The sequence below is a fragment of the Castor canadensis genome, chromosome X, assembly GCF_047511655.1.
Source record: "Castor canadensis chromosome X, mCasCan1.hap1v2, whole genome shotgun sequence".
In the NCBI taxonomy this organism is placed as follows: Eukaryota; Metazoa; Chordata; class Mammalia; order Rodentia; family Castoridae; genus Castor; species Castor canadensis.
In genome coordinates this window covers 99072839-99094826 of record NC_133405.1, presented here as the reverse complement: position 1 = coordinate 99094826, position 21988 = coordinate 99072839, and the positions used below count along the sequence as shown (strand labels likewise).

General features: G+C 40.0%; 1 protein-coding gene across 2 annotated transcripts in view; it reads right to left on the bottom strand.

Annotated features, from left to right (window-relative positions):
- Positions 1-3402: 3402 nt before the first annotated feature.
- Positions 3403-21988, bottom strand: part of LOC109675635 (uncharacterized) — a 44945-nt gene continuing 26359 nt past the window's right edge. Inside the window, exons 5-7 of one of the 2 annotated variants that reach the window (XM_074062851.1) lie at positions 11746-11890; positions 11450-11542; positions 3403-5777 (exon numbers count right to left, since the gene is read on the bottom strand). In XM_074062851.1, the coding sequence (XP_073918952.1) occupies positions 4144-5777; positions 11450-11542; positions 11746-11890 (1872 nt within the window). In that variant the 3' untranslated portion in view covers positions 3403-4143. The remainder of the gene's footprint in view (positions 5778-11449; positions 11543-11745; positions 11891-21988) is intronic. The other variant, XM_020152304.2, reaches the window with a different exon arrangement.

The window sequence follows — 21988 nt, the reverse complement described above, 5'->3', positions numbered from 1 at the left end:
AGTCCAGGACTAATCTGAGTAGTTATAGGCCAGTCAACGTTCACAGGGCTGATCTTAGAGATCCCAAGTAGTCTTAAGGGCTCTAAGGTTTTAAAAGGTTGACGAAGGATTGTAACTTTAGAAGTTTTAGCTAACTTGAAAAAGAACTCTATAGTTGAAAGGCTGGTTTCTCACCAATCTAATATTTATGGTAATGTCATAAAACTCAACAACTCACGTCTTAGCAAGTTGATGTATGTTGTGATCTAGAGAGAATGAGGTGAAATCTATATTTGAACTCTGTGTGTGTGTATGTGTTGTGGAGGGGGTGGAAGATTACTTAAGCAAATGGGGGATCGTGGAACTCTACAAAAGAAGTTATTTTCACACATTAGTATCGTTGTTTTACCTTTGAATGACTGTGCTAACTATAAATCATGTATGGGCTGGCAGAGTGGCTCCAGTGGCAGAGCACCTGCATAGCAAGTGTAAGGCCTTGAGTTCAAACCCCAGTACCACCAAAAAAAAATACACCATATAAATCAGGCCAGTTTGTTCAATTAGGCAACATTTAGTTAGCCAAGTCCAAGTTATTGTTTGTACTTAACATATAGGGCTGGAGGAGTGCCTGCCTAGCAAGTGTAAAGCCGAGTTCAAACCACAGTACTGCCAAAAAAAGTAGTAAATCTGAATTTCCTTAATTTCCTTGAGCACTGTGTCGAGAGAACAGGCTGTTCCTGGTCATATACACAAGTGGTCAAAGTAGGGTCCCTAGGGCAGCTCCTCTTTGGATAGAAACCCTAGCAGCCACCTCCCCCACTTAGTCCGCCCAACTCCCATTTCCACCACAAGGTCCTGTGTCACTGGTTCTGAGACCCTATAACCTCTAATGCTACAGATCCTTGCCACTTACCCCAGAGAGTACCCACTATCCTACCCATTCAAGCATGGTCCTTTCACCTTGATGGCCCATTCCTGTCACTCTTCAGTCACAGCATGTTGTGTTTTTCCACTCACCTATGCTATAGACTCAACTACATCCTGCACTATCATTCACACCACACCTCACCTCCCGCCCACTCTCCCCACAGTGTCTAAGTTTGCACATGTTCAACTGCCAACCAGTACCTTGCTCCACTGGAGATCCCATTTACCCTCCTCTTCCTCCTCCACCCCCAGACCGCTTGCATCACCCCTTTCACCTACACTTGCTCCCTCATTACCCTTTTTCTCCCCTAGAACTCCACTCCAGCACATTGACTCGAATCATGCAGTTCATCCTCATCCCTTCCTCTCCAGTCTGTGCCTCACTCACCTCCATTTGCCCACTTGTGGCCCACAGGTTGCCATCTGTGTCCTAAGAAGCAGGAGTCCAAGATCCACAGGAAATGGACTGCACTGTAACCTTTAATGGCCCTGAACCCCTAGAAAGTCTCTATCTGTGGAAAATCAAATGGGTGTTGTTAGGGGACAAATGTTAGGGTACCTTTGAGGCTTGCAGCCCACTCAGCCTGAAACCGGCCATGGCTAACATGACCCAAGCCACCACTTACTGGAACTAAGGGAGGTGGGACGGTTTCTGGGAACAGGGACTGTTTCTGGTTAATCTTGCCAGAACGGTATGTGAGTCAATGAGTTAAGACACCTGGTGTTTACCAAATTCCTGATAAATAATCTTCAAGTAATCTTGCCCCACCACCAGGATGTGGGGTGATATCAGAAATATGTGACCCCAGGGACAATAAAAATTGCTGTGTTACCGTGACTAATGTCTAAAAAATATAAAAGCAGCCTGAACTTTGTATTCGGGGTCCTCGTTGAAACCCGCTGTGTCGGGCGGATACCCGCACCCCAGCTGGCTAGAAATAAACCTCGCTTTGTGGCTTACATTATCGTGAGTGTCTTTTGTTCCTCTGAGGGGTGGTCAACTTCGGACCCCAACAGGTGTATCCAGTTCCTTTGGGCACTCCCTGCAGACTGCACCAAGAACAAGCCAGCCAGTCCCACATTTCCCCTCCCCGGAGAGGCACTGAAAGGACATGTCTGACTTAAGAGTTCATTTTAAAAAATGAACCTATGGGCCAGGCACCAGTGGCTCATGCCTGTAGTCCTGGCTACTCAGGAGGCAGAGATCAGAAGGATTGAGTTTCGAAGCCAGTCAGGGCAAATAGTTTGCAAGAGTCTATCTTGAGAAAAACCCTTCACAAAAAGGGCTAGCAGAGCGGCTCAAGGTGAAGGCCCTGAGTTTAAACCCCAGTACCGAAAAAATAAAAAAACTGAACCTATGGTTTTCTTTCAGGATAATTCAGAAATAAAAAGAGGCCTGAGAGGGGACAGATAGTGTCACCTACCATTTTGATAAATGCAAATCCTGTTCAGCTCCAGGTTTTTTCAGAGCTTGAGTTGCCCACTTCCACCAAAGATGGCCCCAGTGAGTAACCATGCAAGACTAGGGTCACACAGTAACCTACAAGAAGGACCTCTTGTTATGCAGTAAATATCCTGTTATGTGGTTTGTGGCTGTGGCTCATCAGACCGTGGGTCTCAATCTTGTCTCTTACCTTGGAAAATGTATCACCAGTAGTGTGACCTTGAGAGGGAGATACTGTAGGTTCATGTTTTATATCTCTTGTAAAAAGTGTGTATGTATGAATGGAGTAAGTTGAATCACCTTAACATATGGAAAAACATTGGTGGGCTTTAACAAAGGATCTTCTCACTAATGTCACTGTGCTCCCTAAATAAGAATATGTTCTAGTCTCAGTTAAGTGTAAGTAATGTGGTTACAGCTGATATAAGAATCACTTTGGGGAAATAATGCCTATTGACCAAATATGTTGTTTTGTCTGCCTGGTTATTCAATTTATTCACTTGAAAAAATTAAACTCCCAAATTGAGCATATCTACATTACATGTTATGAAGTGCTATATCTGGACATTGACTTTATTGTAACAGAAATAAAGTATGCTTTTGAAAGTTTTATTTGTTTTCTGAAAAGGTAGCACAGCTACATAGTACAATTTTCAAAAGCTATGAAAGGATACACAAATGTCTCCATCCCAGTTCCATCCCCCAGATACTCACTGCCCCTCTCCCTTCCCCAGCGTAATCAGGGATACCAGCTTCTTGTGTCTCTTTCCAGAAAAAGTTTATGCATATACAGTCAATGAGGTACTTACCATATTCCCCTTTTATGTACACAGGACAGCATGTTATACTATGCTGCTCCATCTAATAACTTGGAGATTATCCCATGTCACTGTAGAAATAATACCCAACTTCTTTTTATTCTTTTTGACTAACTAGATGTTTGTTGTATGAATATATCAATGTTTGGGGAAGCAGAACTCTGGTGCTGTCGTTTGGACAGCTTACCATCTTGTTTTCACAAACAGTGCATCAGGAACGCCTCTGTGTTCATGTTATCTACATGTGAGTATATACATACCTAGAAGTTAAAGTCCTGACTCAAAATCCATTTTGTACTTTTGAGTACTTCTAAATGATTCTCTTTGAATGAGAAGAGTTGTTCCTGGACTTCCTATTTGCTGGAGATTCACATGAGGGGAAGATATCAGAGCCACATTCTAGGCACATCACAATTTTTCTAGCGACTGAGATCCTCCCCAAACATCTGTTAGTTCTTTCAGGCTTTACTTCTTCCAAGTCAGTAAATAATGGAAGCTCTGTCCCTTCTCTCCACCCCCTAACCTCTCCCCAACGGTTCTTCCTATCCATACAATTATGCTATTATGGTTAGTTTGTGTGATTCCTTGTTGAGGCCACTTCCTGTTTCTCCTCAGACCTTACATGGTCTAGGAAACCTCCTATCTTCCCGTGCACTCATCGTTGTCACAACTGCCCATGGTCCTGCTCAAGTGTGTCTTGACCCTCGGCTGAGAGTCCTTATCCACGCTGCCTTGCATCTCCAGTGCTGAGCATGCTGTGAAATCTCCACTGGTTTTTGACTGCCTCTGCCTCTGTCAAACCTCTGGCTGGAGGTATCTCCTAACTTTGTTAGTTTTGCATTTGGGCAAAAACTGAGAAGGTAAAAAGAAAGGCTGGCTTTATACCCCATGTTTAAAAGAGAAGTTAGAACCCACTCTTTAACATGTTAAATTGACACATCTTTCTAGGATACGTAACTACTGTTGCTTTCTTCCCTAATGAGTGGTGAGCTTTGACTTGCGGGGGTGGCCTCTCCCAAGAACCTTCTTTCCTGTATGAGTCCTCTGATGTACAATAAGGTTGGATTTCTGGGTAAAGGCTTTTCCACATTCTGTACACTTATAGGGCTTCTCTCCAGTGTGAGTTCTCTGATGTACAGTGAATGTGGATTTTTCCCTGAAGGCTTTACCACACTCTGTGCATGCATAGGGCTTCTCTCCTGTGTGCGTTCTCTGATGGATTATAAGCTGTGACTTCTGACTGAAAGCTTTCCAGCACACAGGACATTCATAGGGCTTCTCTCCTGTGTGAATTCTCTGATGGATAATGAGCTTTGACTTTTCTCGGAAGGCTTTGCCACACTCATTACATTTATAGGGTTTTTCTTCTGTATGAGTTCTTTGATGTATGATGAGATAGGACTTCTGGGAAAACGCCTTTTCACATTCATTGCACTCATAGGGCTTCTCTCCTGTGTGGCCTCTTTGATGTAGCATGAGGTAGGATTTCTGAGAGAAGGCCTTCTCACATTCGTTACACTCAAAGGGTTTCTCTCCTGAATGCGTTCTCTGATGCACACCCAGGTTTGACTTTTGGGTAAAGGTTTTTCCACACACATCACATTCATAGGGTTTCTCTCCAGTATGAGTCCTCTGGTGCACAATAAGGGTTGACTTCTCGTTAAAAGACTTTCCACATTCAGTACATTTGTGAGGCTTCTCTCCCGTGTGAGTTCTTTGGTGTATAATGAGGGTTGACTTATCACTGAACGTTTTCTTGCATTCATTACATTCATGGGGCTTCTTTCCTGTGTGAGTACTATGGTGTATAATTAGATCAAGTTTCTGTATGAAAGATTCCCCACATTTAGTGCACTCATAGGTTTTCTCTCCTGTGTGGGTTTTCTGATGAACAATGAGGTTGGACTTCTGAGTGAAGGCTTTTCCACATTCATTACATTCATAAGGTTTCTCTCCTGTATGAGTCCTGTAGTGGATGATGACAGTTGACTTTTCTCTGAAGGCTTTGCCACATTCAGGACACTCAAAGGGTCTCTCTCCTGTATGAGTTCTGAGGTGTATAATGAGCTGAGATTTTTGGCTAAAGGCTTTTCCACATTCAGTACATCCAAAGGGTTTCTCTCCTGTATGAGTTCTCCAATGGACAATGAGGTGTGACTTCTTACTGAAGGTTTTCCGACATGCGGTGCACTCAAAGGGTTTTTCTCCATTTTTAATTCTCTGATGAAGGCTAAGACCTTTCTTTCGCCTGAGGGCTGTCCCAGATTCTTTATATCCATAGGGTTTCATTATAAGATTTGTTTTTTCAAACTCACTGTGGAAGAATAATTTTGCACATCCATTATCAAGTTTCTTTTCTACACAGCTTCTACTAAATAAGTCTAAGTTATCTACCATATTATGTCCAAAGGATTCAAATTTATAGGGTCTTTGTATTGGAAGAACAAGGCTTGTGCTCAAATGAAGTGTGTTCCCAAATTCATTAGAGTAATGGCCACTCTTGGTGGTAATTATGTTCTTGTCAGGGAATCCAACTTGCTTCAACAGATATTTATCTTGGTCATCATCCTGAAGCTTCCTGTCAATCTGTTCATCAATTTGGCAAAGTTCTGGAAAGAAGTACAATAAGTCATCTTTATAGTTTGATTTTAGGGAATGGACCTTCTTTAGAAATGATCTGCTATATGAAAGATGACACCATGATATTTTATCAGAGTCCCTGGAGAGGGTTTTTTAGTAAACTCCAATATACTGCCTTTTGTGCTCCCAAGAATAATCTTACCCAGATATCTTGGGCTCTTACATCTACTTTTACCTCACCTCTGGGGACCTTACCACCCTTAATTCCCAGTTATCATATGAACTTTTAAAATGTACATAACTTCTACTATACTTCCACCTAGGGAGAAATGAAACAAGTCTTACAACAACCCTGAATCCACATTCTCAGTGAGTGACAGAAAAATGTAGAATAATTAACCTGACAAAAACAACACTCTAAAAATCTTTGCCCAGTCTGGGTTCACAATGTATCTACCCAAACTTGCACTCACAGTTCTTCACAACCACCATCTCTGCTCCTGTCTACACTATTTCCTGTAGAAACCAGGCCTCTTATTAACTCCAAACCTTTCTCATACTGTTATCCACATAACTCTGTCCTCTATATTTTGCTATTTTCAGAATCTAAGTAACTTTCAAAAGGCAGTTCTGTCATTTCTATAAAGCTTACTCTGTCCTTCTTTATATAAATTTTAATATTTTATTATTGGGCTATCGGTCCCACTCATTTTAGACAGTTAAAACTGCAAAGCCTTGTCTGACTCATGCCTGTAGTCCTAGCTACTCAGGAGGCAGATATCAGAAGGATCATAGTCCAGCCCAGGCAAAAGGTTTTTGAGACCCCAACTCAACCGATAAAAGCTGGGCATAGTGGCATGCACCTGTCATTCCAGTTACACAGGAAGTGTAAATAGGAGGATTACAGTCCAGGCCAGCAAGGAAATAAAAATGTGAGACCCTATTAGATAAATAAAGCAAAAAGAGCTGAGGCATGGCTCAAGCAGTAGAGTGCCTGCCTAGCAAGGGTGAAGCCCTGAGTTCAAACTCCAGTACCACCAAAAAAAAAAAACCCCAAACTGCAAAGCCTTGCCTTCCTAATTTCACCTTTTAATATCTTTGAATCCAGTTGCACCTTATCATTAATGGCATGTCATAGATTAATTGGTGGCAATATTTCTTTATTTTTGTTTCTTAACTGTACTATTTCTTTCTTTATTGGTATATCTTAAAATCAGTGGTATTTTGAAGTCAATAAAATATGGTAAATATTTTTGGCACATATATAGAATTTTTAATCCTGTTTTCTAGTTTACTTTCCAATTTCCCCATGAAACTTTATGTGAAAGTATCAAGCAGGGGGGAAAGTTGAAAGAAGAGTACAATAGCTACTCATATTACCACTTAGATTCCATATGGCACTTTGCCATAACAGTACTGAATTTTTCAATGGATCATACAGCTGGTTTCCCCTCCCTGTGACTTCCTCTCTCTGAAGAGCAAAGTATTAGTTCTTAGGGATAAACACAGAATCACAGGAAGAGCACCTACATAATGCACTTAGAGGGCCCCAATCTCTCTACTCAAGGTCTGCTGGATGTGAACCTTCGGGGTGGGCAGGAGAAGAATGGCCTATATGGCTATAGTCAAGGGCTGTCTAGCCTCGGAGCATATCCTGGCTCCACCATTCACTTGATCTGTGACCCCAGGCAAATGAGATAATCTATTTGTATCACTTTCCCACCTATCAAACCAAAATCATTAACAGTGCTCACCTAAGTGGATGATGAGAGGATTCGCTTACCTATATATGGCACCTTGCTAGTGGTTTCAAATGTCCTCTACAACAACTGCTATTGTCATTGTGATGGAACGCTACTACCTTACTATAAAAAGAAATACAGAGTACCAATAGACACTTAACAGGTTCTTAAATGTTAAGTAAAAAAAGAAGGCAAATAAAACTGCATGGGGGGGGCTAACATTTTTCTAAGGAAATGCATTTAAGTACATTCAGAGAGACTCATAATGTAAAAAGACATAAAGGAGGACAAATTTTTAAATTTCACTAAACGCTTCCTGTGGGGGAAGGGAAAAAGAGAGTGGGATGCAGAGGAAAAGAAGCCAACCTGCTCTGAAGATACCTTGTCTTCCTAGATTTGACTTCAGAACCAAGTAAATATTTAGTAATTTTTTATAATTATAAAGAAAAACTGAATACACTCCTAAAGGTTGGGGCATGGTGCAAGTGGTAGAGCGCATACCTGTAAGCACAGGTGCTGAGTTCAAGCATCAGTACAACCAAAAAAAAAAAAACTCAAATAAGAATACCCTAATGAGAAATAACCTTTTGTTTGTATTTCCTAACAGCCACACTGAAAATTCTCAATTGTCAATGATGCCAACATGATTACCTCAGTTGATTAACTCACTATATACATGTAACAGTCTTAGAACTAACACCAACAATACTACCACTTGGTGTAAAATTAACACATTAAAAACTTGTAAATCCAGGATTAGAGGTGAGGCTCAAGTGGTACACCTGCCTAGTAAGTTTGAAATCCTGAGTTCAAATCTCAGTACCAAAACAAAACAAAACAAAACAAAACACCTTTAAGTCCAGAATTCAATTTGGAAACATCTATTTAAGTACATAAGGCATCTTTCCTTTAATTTTTTTTTGTGGTACTGGGTTTGAACTCAGGGCCTCATGCTTGTTAGGCAGGCATTCTGCCACTTGAGTCACTCCACCAGCCCTTTTATGTTATGGATATTTTCTAGATAGGGTCTCATGAACTATTTGCCTGGGGCTGGCTTTGAACCATGATCCTCCTGATCTCTGCCTCCTGAGTAGCTAGGATTACAGCAAGAACCACTGGTGTCTGGCTCTTTAAAAGAATTGTGCATAGTTCCCAACATCATCAATGAAAATGCCTAGGAATGCTTCCCTAACATCCAAGTTGTGGATGTTAAACATTATTTAAAACATTATTTCCCACCAAAGAGAACCAGGGATCCCTGGAGAAAATGGCCAATTCCAGATCTGAGACAGAAAATCCACAAAATGACCCTTAACTTGTAACATCAGCAAGGATGCTACCAAAGACTCTAGAGCCAACTTGAGTTTCCACTGGTCAAAGATGTCTTAAGGATTAAGAGATAAAAATGTTTGGCTGGGCTGGGAGTATGGTTCAAGTGGTAGAGAACCTGCAAAGAAAGCAGAGGGCCCTGAATTCAAAGCTAGTACTGCCAAAAGCAAATGTCTGGCCAGATATGGTGGTGCACATCTGTAATCCCAGCGCTCTGAAGGTTAAGGCAGTAGCATTGTGAGTTGTTCAAGGCCAGCTTGGGCAACATAATAAGACATGAAATGTTTGAATCCACAAGCCCATAAATGATACACAAAAAGGACATAAATTATTGGTCATCTTCATATGATGCTACAAAACAAACTCATTATTTGAAAACTGGTACATAAGCAAAACCTTCATCTGACTTTTTTGTATAATGATGACCAAAGAACAGATGAGTGGCAATTTCTCTTTACAGAAATATTCTAGCTAATCAAAAAAGAGGAAATAACAGAATTAAAATATAACCATTTTGTAGCCATTAATGAATTAATGGATCTAAGCAGTCATCAGCAATGACTAGTAACATAGGACAGAGAGCCAACCATGCACTGCATACCTCCTGGTGGAAGTAACTAAGAAGGAACAAAGAAAAATGAAAAAGCATTCTGAATCTGCCAGCTTCTAGATCTTACCCCAGCTTACGAGACAATGGGACAGAGAACTCTGTTAAAATACCATCATAGAAGGGCTGGTGGAGTGGCTCAAGTAGAGCACCTAGCAAGCATGAGGCCCTGAATTCAAACCCCCATACCACCAAAAGAAAGAAAAAGAATAAAAAATACCTTCACAAGGATGTTGCTGGGTGACAGTGGCTCATGCCTGTAATCTTAGCTACTCAAGAGGCAGAAATCAGGAGGATAGCAGTTTGAAGCCAGCCTGGGCAAATAGTTCACAAGACCCTATCTCAAAAAAACCAATCATAAAAAAGGGGCTGGTGGAGTGGCACAAAGTGTAGGCTGAGTTCAAGCCCCAGTACTGCAAAATAAAAAATAAATCACCATAAGGTATTTAACAGCACAATCTGGAATGCAGAAAACTCAAGGACAAATGACTCAGTTACCTTTTTAAAAAAGAGCTACAAGGGAGAGGGAGAGGTGAAGGGGACTCATTCATAGATAACAGACAAGAATCTAGGTAGCTATGAGCACACCTAGCACCCAGATCTTAGCCTCCCAAGTAGCTAGAATTACAGGTGTGAGCCACTGGTGCCCAGAATTTTGTTGTTGTTGTTTTGAAACAGGTCTATGTAGCCCAGGGTGGCCTCAAACTCTCCTTCCTTCTGCCTCAACTTCCCCAGTGCAGGGATTACAGGTGTCCACCACCACATCCAGCTGGGTGAAAGTTTTTGAGAAACAAGATAGTCACATAATTTGGAAATTCCTCAAAATAGTCAATATACAATTGCCACATGGTACATTTCCAATACTATGTATCTACCCAAAAGAAAGGAGAACATCCACCACCACAAAAACTTGTAACTTGAATGTACATGGTAGTATCATTCCCAATAGCTAAAAGTGGAAACCACCTAAACATCCATCAGCAGATGAGTGAATAGCAAAATGTGGTCTAGCTGTATAGCAGAATATTGTTCTCCATAAAAAGGAATAAAACACTGACACACAATACAACATGGATCAGCGTGGATGACCCTGGAAAACATGCCAAGTGAAAGAAATCAGACAGAAAAGGCCATAGTTTGTATGATTCCATTCACATGAAAAGTCCAAAACAGGCAAAAGCACAGAGTCAGAAAGCAGATGAGTACTCACAGGGAATGGAGAAACAGGGATGGGGAATGATTGCTATAAGTAGGGGTTTCTTTTGGGGGCAATGAGAATGTTCTAGAGCTACATAGTAATGATGGTTGCACAACTCTGAATATACCATAACCACTGAGTTAAAAGGCTGAATATTATGGTAGTACATTACATCTCAATAAAGATATTTTTAAAGAGATAATCAAGGAACTAAGAGTATAGCTCAAAAGAAAATCAAGATGGTTGAGGAGAAAAAATCTGACAAAAATATCTACGCTGAAGAAGAAGAATATTCTCAGAATTTAATCTGGAAATACAGCATGAGAGTCCAGGCTTGTGACTAATGTGAGCCTGGCATCAGGTGAGAATCATGGAAGCGGTAGGACCAGGGAGTGGTAACATTTAAAAGACATATACAGCCAGATACCGATGGCTCATGCCTATAATCCTAGCTACTCAGGAGCCAGAGATCAGGAGGACTGGAGTTCGAAGCCAGCCTGGGTAAATAGGTCGTGACACCCTATCTTGAAAAACCAATCACAAAAAAAGGATGGTAGAGTGGTTCAAAGTGAAGGCCCTGAGTGGAAGCCCCAGTACTGACAAAAAAAAAAGAGACACATACAGGATGAAAGGAATTGTGTGGAAATTTGCCACAGAGTGCTAATTTAAGGGGAGTTATCTGGTGGGGGTTGGAGGAAGAGTCAGTTTTAAGTCTGTGGTGTTCTTGACACGCTCCTTCAACAGCGAGCCAAAGGGTCACAACCTTTTCCCTTGCTTAATAGTCTGGGACCTCCCATGCTCAGAGCCTGGGTCAATTCCACATACCTGGAAAGCTCCACATTGGGATTTTTTCATCTGCTGGGTCCAGTTCTTCCACCTCCAGCTTGAGGATGAGGTCTGGTTTAGTAATCTGCTGCCCTGGTAATGAGAAATGGACACACCACCTTGGTCTTCAGAGCCCCTTGCAGTTTAGTGGTAGTACAAGGAGCCTATTGCTTGACACAATGGTAAAATCAAACAATTTAACTGGGGCTTGGGGATTTTTTTCAGGAGAGAAAAAGGGGAAATTGAGGAAGAAAAGGCCCTCCATTGGGTGCAATGATCAGCAACAGCAAAATTACCTGAGGAAGCCATCTTACCCACACAGACCAGGTTGCTATAGGTCTCGAGCATCACGTCTCTGTACAGGGTCCTCTGTGGAGGATTCAGGTACTGCCATTCCTCCTGGGTGAAATCCACAGCCACATCCTCAAATGTCACTAGTCCCTGTAATGGCACATTCCTTTTATTCTAAAATGCTAACCACTGGGCCATGAAGATAGAATGTGGGAGAACTTCTGATTGGGCTCCCAGCTCATCATGAAGACTCAAAATGAAGGAGATGTCTCCTTCATATCAAATTAGTGAACTACTTTGTCGGGGAAATCACAAATCATGAGAAAAAAAAACTATTCCATTAAGTAATAGAATATTTAAGATGTCATATTAGCACAAGGACAGACAGTCCAGTGGAACAACAGAGAATCCAAATGTGTATAGACACCTGATTTAGGACAATGTTGTCACAATGAAGCAGTGGAGAGAGGAGGATCTTTGCAATAAACGTGGACAGACTATTGGATACTTATATGGGAACATCGAAATTGAACCCCTCTCACCATACACAAAAATAAGCTACAGGTCAATTGTAAGTCTAATGTAAGAACTAACACAATGAAGTGTCTATAAAGTAACTATAAAGCAAGGGCCCCCCCCCCAGGTTCCCTTGCTTTCTGTGTCCTGAATGAAAACCTGAGTGCCTTGATTGCTCTGACCCAACAGCAGGTTTTTCTCTGCGGACTTGAGCCCAAGCCCGGGCCTTGAACATTCCACGTTGTTTAGGTTGTTGCCCAGAACACTGAAAGCAAATGGCCCTGACCTTGGGCCCAAATTCCTTAAGTCTGCATGTAAACTCCCCCTCACTGTGAACACACCTATTAGCACACCCCTTTCTTTCACTAGCCCTTGTAAAGGCTTCACAGCCCACTCCGTGTTCCCCCATAAATGCTTAGGGTGGATCATCTGATATTTAGTGCTTCTTTCTTTGGAATCAAAACTGGTCCTCCCTCCAGGCGATCCCAGGCACTCCCGTGTGGGAGGTTCCCCTGCCACCATTTTGGGTGCAACTGTAGTTGTGGGTTCAGCAAGACAAAACAATAATATAGGAAATGGTTTCATAAGCTTAGGATACGGGACAAATTCTAAAACAAGATATGAAAAGCACTCCTTATAAAGGAAAAGACCCATGTTGCAAGATTAAAATTATGACAGTAAGCCAGGCACTAGTGGCTCATGCCTGTAATCCTACCTACTCAGGAGGCAGAGATCAAGAGGATCTAGGTTTGAAGGCAACCCAGGCAAATAGTTTGTGAGACCCTATCTCGAAAAAACCCATCACAAAAAAAGGGCTGTTGGAGTAGCTCAAGGTGTAGGCCCTAAGTTCAAACCCCAGTACCGCACTAAATAAACAAATAAATAAATACATAAATGTATGACAGTGGAAAAGCAAGTCTCAGATGGGAAAATGATCCTCTGTACTCATGAGTGATAAAGGCCTCTTATCAGAAATCTGTAAAATGAGTCAGCAAGAAACACAACACAGAAGAATGGACAAGAGAAGTAAGCAGGTACTTTATATCAAAAAGGAAAACTAAATGACCTATGAAAATAAGAAAATGTACTCAATCTCAGCTGTCAGGTGAACTGAAATGTACTCAATCTCATTAGCACTTAGGTAAATGAAAATGTAATCCACACTGAGATATGACTATGTAGCTATAATTAAGCTAAATAAGACTAATAATATACCATAATGTACTAAACTGGAAACTCCCACACCATTAAGAGGAATGAAACCTGGTATAGTTGCTTAGAGGAACACTTGGCATTATTTGATGAAGTTACTGACTTGCATATGCCATGACCAAGGGACAACAGAAGTCCAGAATTTACTGTGACCTGATCTCCCAAGGTTCAGGAAAACTGCTCAGGGCAGATGGTCTCTGCACATGCCCAGCTCCCCACTCTCACCATGGTGGAGTGACCCCTGGAAAGCAACTCACCCTGTGTTTTATACCTGGGGGGCCAAATGAACCACTGATGGATATTTTGTTTTTAGGGGGTACTGGAACAAAGCCCAAACTATTCTGGCTAGCTCCCCCTTATCTCAGGACATTACATTCCCAGCATATTCTACAGTTATACTAACAACTAAAAGTGAAGGCTGAGGAATACAGCTTAGTGGCAAAACACTTGCCTAGCATGTTCAAGGCTCTGGGTTTGATTTCCAGCACACACACAAAAATGTATTTTGGGTGGCGCATGCCTATAATCCCAGCACTGGGGAGGTCAGCCTGGGTTACATAGCATGACCCTGTTTAAAAACAAACAAAAAAACTACAAGTGAGAAAGAAGTGAGAGCTGTCCTGAGCCATCCAGAATACAACAGATAAGTATACTGATGAGCAAAAGAAGCCAAAAACAGAACATGTTCTATGTTTCTATTTATATATAGTAAGAATGGGCAAGGCTAATCCATGATTTTAGAAGGCAGGATAGTGATTACTTTTGTGGCGGCAGTGATTTACAGAGAGGGCATGGAGGGGATTCTGAGGTCCTGATTATGTTCTATATCTGCCTTACACAATACCTACAGAACGTGTACACATTGTGTAATTCATAAAGCTGTATACTTATAAAATGGTGCACTTTATGTATGCTATACTTAAATGTACTTTATATCTATATTCATAAAATTAATTTTCAACAATTCTGGGGATGTAGCTCAGAGGTAGAGTACTTGCATAGCATGCAAAAGATTCCAGGTTTGATCCCTAACACTGAAAATAAAACTGTTTTCAACAAGAGTACAGAGACAATTCAATAAAAAATGAGAGTTCCTATTTCAACAAGTGGTTCTAAAACAATTAGATATTCAAAAAAAAAAAAAAAAAACTCCAGACAGTACTTCCAACATATATAAAATTAACTCAAAACAGATCTCAGATGAGAATGTAAAATCTAAGCCTATACTATTTCTTGAAGCAAATATGGGAGAAAGTCTTTTAAACCTTGGTTTAGTCAAATATTTCATAGATGTGACACCAAAATTCAAGACACTGTTAAAGATTCAAAAGTCAAGCTATAGAATGGAAGTAAATATTTACAAATCAAATACTGGGCAAAAGGGTATGCACTGAGGATATTTTAAAAAAACTGCCAAAACTAAAAAGTAAAGCAAAAAAAGACACTGCACCAAAGAAGATACACAAATGGCAAATAAATACATAAAAGGCTCAACATCATTAGCCATGAGAAAACCACAAATTAAAATCACAATGAGCTACCACTCACACCTATTAGAATTGAGGGGAGGGGGTGCCTAATGATGCTGGAGTGCTGTTCCCAATTTTGTGTCCTGGCGAAGTCCTTGCAGGACCAGGAGTTGAGTTAAGGCAAGCACAGTTTATTGAAAGGACCCTGATGGGTGGGACTTAGTGAAAGGGCTAAGCCAAACAATGGCTGAAGTCTAGATGATGATATAGGGTACTACCTAGCTTAGGTCCAACTATTCTACTTTGAAACTATAGTTGTGATTGGTTAGTCAGCTGAACTCGGCCACCTGTCCATCTCTCTCTTTATCGAACTAAGCATACCAAGAAGGTCTGGTCAGCTCGTCCTGGCCTTCGGATCCACTACCCACATTGTGTAGCTGCATTCTGTTATTTTGGTGAGGGGCTTGTTATTTCTTGAGAAGCCAGTTGTTTCCCACGTCTCTTTAGATTCTGCTTTTAAAGTGCCTCTCTAATCCAACATGGAGTCACCTCTGTCATTGCTCCTCTTACACTAATGCCAAATGTTGATGTGTAGGTGGGGCAACTGGCCTTTTCCATTATTGGTAGGAAAGCGAAAATGGCACAGGCCCTTTGGAGATTGGTCTTCCACTGTTTGTGAAGTTAAGCATTATTACCACACAACTCTGCAAACACACTTCATGTACATTTATCCAAGTGAAATGAAAACTATGCAAACCCAAAAGCCTATACACACACACACACACACACACACACACACACACACACACAAATGCTGAAAACTGACCCCAGGGCCTTTTGCATGCTAGGCAAGCACTGAGCTATATTCCCAGCCCCTAAAGCTATATTTTTAATAACCAAACCCTGAAAACAACTTAAGTGCTTTTCAGCCATTGAATGGATAAATGATCCCAAAGCCACACAATGTAATATAATACTCAGCAATAAAAATGAAAGAACCAATGACACAGGTCAACACATGGATGAACCTCAAATGTATATTATGCCAAGTGAAAGAAGCTCAAAAGTCTACCTGCTGTATCATTCTATTTATGTAATAGTATGGGAAAGGCAAAACTGCAGAGACTAAAAATATACCACTGGTGAGGTGACAGGGTTACAGCAAGGTGCTGATTACAAAGGCGACACATTAGGAGGTACTAGAACTCATCTATGTCTTATTGGAGTGGTGCTTATATAACCTGTATGAGTTTGTAAAAATCCACAGAACTGCACACTAAAAAGGGTCCACTTGACTACATAAATTATACTTTAGTTTTTTATTTAACAAATAAAGGCGCTTCCAGGTAATTCAGAATAATTGCATCTGTATAAATCCAAATCTCTCCCTATATCTTCCAAAAAACTATACAACACAAAGAGCACATAAAACTGCACATGGCCAGTACTTTCAGTACAATGTATAATACAAAGCAAAGACTATTACAAATATCTAATTACCTGTAGGTAAAGAACAAATACCAAAAATTCCAGCTGAGCTGTCTTTCAAACTCTGGCCAGGAACGGGTTCTGTAGTATGAGAAGAGTCAGAAAAACCAGAACAGAAGAGGGGAGTGGAGATTAAGCATGAGCTGAACTCATGCTTAGAAATGTGCCCACTGCTTTTCCATCTATAGTATGAAAGTACTGAAAAAACTGGCCCGATATATCAGAAGCCAGGTATAGGAAAGGTGTGCAGGACCCAAGGTAGCAGTCAGAAAAACATCACTTCTGGGAGAAAAAGGTAGAAAGGAACAAGGAACTCTTATGTGTAGATTGGATAGTGGCAGGAAAAACTAGAAGAGTAATTTGAGTTCATGTAAGACAAAGAATGGCTAGAACAAAACTCAGACAACACACAGTCCCTCTCTACAGTGCAAAGGAAAAGTCATCCATAAAGGAGGATGCATTCCACATCACTGTGCAAACACAGTGCTCATGAACCCCTAATCCTGTTTCAGAACAAATAGACAAAAAATGTCTGCATCCATTCAAAGCCTCCTTAAGAACAATGGAAAATGAGAAAACATTTCACGTCTGGGGCTGGGGGTGTAGCTCAGTGGTAGAGCATTTGCCTAAGCACGTGTGAGGCCCTGGGTTCCATTCCCAGCAAGAAAATTCACCCCACAATGATGATAGCAGTAGGCCACTCTAAGTTTTCATCTTCCCGCAGAAACATTTAAACAGTTAGAAGCAACACTGTCAGCATTCTGGGAGAGTCACAGGTCTGCTACAGCCACACAAAGATGGTATCAAGAAAAAGGCAACTTAGCTGCCCCTGTTCTCAGTATGGGTCCCAGGTCCTGGAGGAAGCAGAGCAAACCCTATTGGTAAATTAATGTGTATCTGTTCTAACTTGTCTAGGGGCTGCCAGAAGGACTGGTTCAAGGTACTTGTCTCCGTTTTGTCTAACTTGGAGGCAGAATGAAAAGTAGTGCGAATTGCTCTAAAAGACTGCAAGGCAAACTAAGAACCTGCAGAGCCTGGGGCAAAAGCCAGAAACACAAGAGAATGCCTACAGTCTGAGGGGAAAAACTGGGGGAGAGTCTTTGGAAATTAGGACAGTCAAAAACACCTATGTAGGGCTGGAGGCATGACTCAAGTGGTAGAGTACCTGACTCCCAAGCTCCAAGACCTGAGCTTTTTTTTTTAAAACCCTAGGTACAGGGGAATTTAGAAAGCCACGTATCTGCTCAGAATAAGACACACACTCACAAGTGACCCGAGGAGATGCTAACCACTCACCTCAGGCTGACCCATACAATCCATGCCAGTGTGGCTGAGTGTTGAAGTAGTAGCCCAGTACGGTGCCAATTTATATAGACTAGTAAAGATATCTGTGGGGGTGGGGAGAGTAAGGGGGGTGTTGTTGCTTCTCTTTTTGGTTTCTCTTTTGAACTCTTGGTATTCAAGAAACTTATTTTCAATCTAAAGACATAAACAGGATGAAGGTGAAAGGATGAAAAAAGGATATTCCATGCAAATGATATATAAGAGAACTGGCTATACTAGTAACAGACAAAATAGATTTCAAGTCAAAAAACTGTCGAAAGTGACAAAGAAGGACATTATTGATAAAAGGGCCAATTAATCATGAAAATATACCAAACTGAAATGTATATAAACCAAACAACACATATCAAAAAATATGAAGCAAAGTTTGACAATAGAGAAGGGGAAGATAAGCCAGTTCTACAATAATAGCTGGAGACTTCAAAACACTACTTTCAATAATGGATCAAAAATCTACATGCAAGACCAATGATGGAAAAGATCTGAACCAGAGTATGTAACAACCAGATTTAGCAGATATGCATAGAACACTACACCCAATAACAGTAGAATATGTATTGTTCTCAAGGGCACATGGAACATACTTTTTTTAGAACCAAGGTAAAGTTTATTGGAAATTCAATTCAATTAACACAAAACAGGGTATTTGTTACAATGAATTCTGTTGTAATCTTAAAGAAAATCCCAAATAATTATAACATTTCACCTCTAAATATTTCAGTTTACCTCTAACAGATAAAGACTTTCTCTTCTCTAACAGAATCATGATGTCACATTCAATCAAATTTGCAATAATTTAAAATCTAGAATTTATTAAAATAGTCAAGCTTATGATGAATATTATAAAATTATAAGGCTAATACTGATATGTGTTACATTTCTACTATATGCTAGCCTTTATGACTGTTATCTAATTATTAACCCTCTCCCAATCAGCCCCCACCAATTAGTTGGAGTTGAAATATCCTTAATGTAAAATAATTTATAACAACAAATTTCATCAGAGTCTTACAATTTTAGCAGAAAGTCTTTGTGAAGATTTCTGGTGTTCTGTTAACTTATTAACATGAAACATTTTTTCAGGATAGACCACATGTTAGGCCATAAAACAAGTATCAATAAATTTTAAAGGTCTAAAATCATGCAAAATAATTCTCCCAATCATAATGAAATGAAACTTTATAGTTTCAAGAAACTTTATAGTAACAAGAAAAACTGGAAAATTCAAACATATATGGAAATTGAACAACACACTTCTGAATAACCAATGGGTCAAAAAAGAAATCACAAGGAGGTATACTTGTAATCCCAGCACTCAGGAGGCTGAGGCAAGACCCTGTCTCAAAGAAAAAAAGAAATCACAGGAAATCAGAAAATACCTTGAGACAAATGAAAATATAAATACAACATACCAAAACAAAAACTTATGGGATAAAGTAAAAGCAGTGCTAAAAGGGAAATGTATAGCTATAAATACATAAAAAAAGGAGACTTCAAATTAACAACTAACTTTAAAACTCTCAACTGATTGAAATGCTTTTGTTATTCATGGAGGACCCTGAAGGGATTGCTGGTGAAGGGATTGCTGGTGGCCCCTAGATAGCTTACTCTAAATAAAATAATTCAAGATGGGGCAAGGGGCTGGCCAGCCCACAAAGATCTACCATGTCATTACAGGGTATCTCAGTCCATTTTTTGCTGCTGTAACAGAATACCTGAGACTGGGTAATTTATAGTGAACAACAATTTATTGGTTCATAGATGTGGAGACTGGGGAGTCCAAGGTCATGGGGCCAGTATCTGAAGAAGGCCTAATTGCTGTACTGTTCTGTGGCAAAAGGCAAAAGCCAGCTGAACTCACCCTTTTGTAACAGCATTAATCCCTCTCTCATGGCCTAATCACCTCCTGAAAGTCTTCCCTCTTAATACTGTTGCAACATGAAGGGACTAACATTCAAACCATAGCCAGGCTTTGAGCCACATGATGGCAGGCCAACCCCTAGTGAAGGGAGGAGGAGTTCAACCTTGTGGCAAATGATTCAATAAATCACACCAATGTAATGAAACCCCAATAAAAAGCATGGACATGAAAGCTCAAATGAACTTCCCTGGTCAGTACTTTGCATATTGTAATACTTTAATGTGCTTCAAGGTCAGGATCCTCCAAAACTCACCCTACGCATCTCTCCCTTTGGCTGCTTCTATATCTTTTTGCTATAATAAAACAATAATCCTAAGTATAGCACTTTTCTGGGTTCTAGGAGTCATTCTACCAGATTACCAAACCTGAGTGGATAGTGAGAACTTCAAAGTTGGAGGCAGTTTGTCAGAAGTGAAGATGACCCCAAGAACCCTCAATCTGAAGATAGGACAATCTCGTGGAGTGAAGTATAGCCCAACTTCAGACAGTTGGTGGAAGAAGTCATTTCAACACAACATGCATAATAATTGTAACATAAAACAACATGTCAGAGTTAAAACCAAACATACCACTCAAATCAATAAATGTGGTTAGGCTTTACAATGACTAATTAAAAGAAAAACCTTTTTCAGATTGGCTCACAAAGCAAGACCCAACTATATGCTGCATACAAGAGACACACATAAAACAAAGTGATGCAGAAAGGCTGGTAGTAAAAAAGAAAGGCAGTGTGGTATAACACAAATAAAGAGAAAATAAGAATGCAGGGGTTGAGATTCTGACATCAGAATTCAAGCCAAAAACATAGTAAACATCATGAAGGACATTTTAATGTGAAAAGTCATAATCCACAACATATAACAGTTATAAACATCTATGTAACAAATTATAGACAAACTCCTACATAAAGCAAAAAGTACAGAGAATGCAAGGAGAAATAGAAACATACTAATAATAGGAGGAACTACTTCTAGTATAAAACAGATAACTATACAAAAATTAAAGACTACAGAAGACCTAAACAACACATTCAATAAGGCAGATCTTATGGATATAAAATCAAAGTACATCCCAATAATGGATAATAGTCACAAAGATGAAATTATCTCTAAAGTAATTTGCAAATTTAATGAGATCCCAATAAAGTAACAAACTTTTAAATGGTGCTAAAGAAGGTAATACTGGCTGGGTTACAGCTCAGTGGCAGAGTATGTGTTTAGAATGTACAAACACTGGGTTTAATACACAGTACCAAAAAAGAAAAAAAAAAACAAAGAGGTAGAACCAAAGATCATACCAAAAATTAAGTGTGACACCAGACATGGTGACACATCCCTATAATCTCAGCACTCAGGAGACAGAGGCAGGAGGATCAAGAGTTCAAAGCCAGTCTGGGCTGCAGAATGAGTTCACGGCCAGTCTGGACTACATAGTAAGACCCTGTCTCAAAAAAAAAAAAAAGAAAAAGAAAAGAAAGAAGTGTGCAAGAATAGCTAGAAAAATACTGAAAAGTAAACTGAAGGAGTAGCCCTACCAGATACCAAAACATACTTTGATACAGACATTCCCTTAAAGCACAGAGTGAAAGACCCACATCCTAGTTGAGACAGGGTCTCACTATGTAGCCCAGGCTGGGCTCCAGTATTGCAATCCTCCTACTTCAGTCTCCCAAGTGCTGGGATCACAGGCATTCACCACCATGCCTGGCTAAAAGACTTACTGTATAACAAATGGTGCTGAGACAACTGGAGAGCCATTTAAAAATCATAAAATGTTTAAGGATAAACACCAAAAGGATTAGTGAGCCAAATATTAAAAAATGAAACCACACAAAATTCTAGAAAGAAGCCGCCACAGGTGAATGCCTCCATGACCTGGGATTAGAACAAACTTTCTAAATATGAATAAAATCCAGATGTAATAAAAGATTAAGCATAAGCACAAAACTTTAAAAACACTTTTGCAAGTTCAAAGACAAATGACAAACTAGGTGAAAAACTTATTGTAAAATATATCATAGATAAAAGACAATATCCTTAATTTATAAGGATATATCAAGAGGTAAAAGACCAAATACCTGATAGAATATAAAGCCAAAAAAAGAATATAAAAAGATATAAAAATAATAAACATATGAAAAGATAGTCAATTTCACTTATAATAAGGAAAAAGCCAATAAAGTTATAGGTACCATTTCTTACCTAGCAGACTGGAAAAAAATTAAAACTGCTAACACACTAGTGTAGCTATGAAGAAAGTGGCACTCTCATGCATTGTCAGGGACCAAAGAAAACAGCA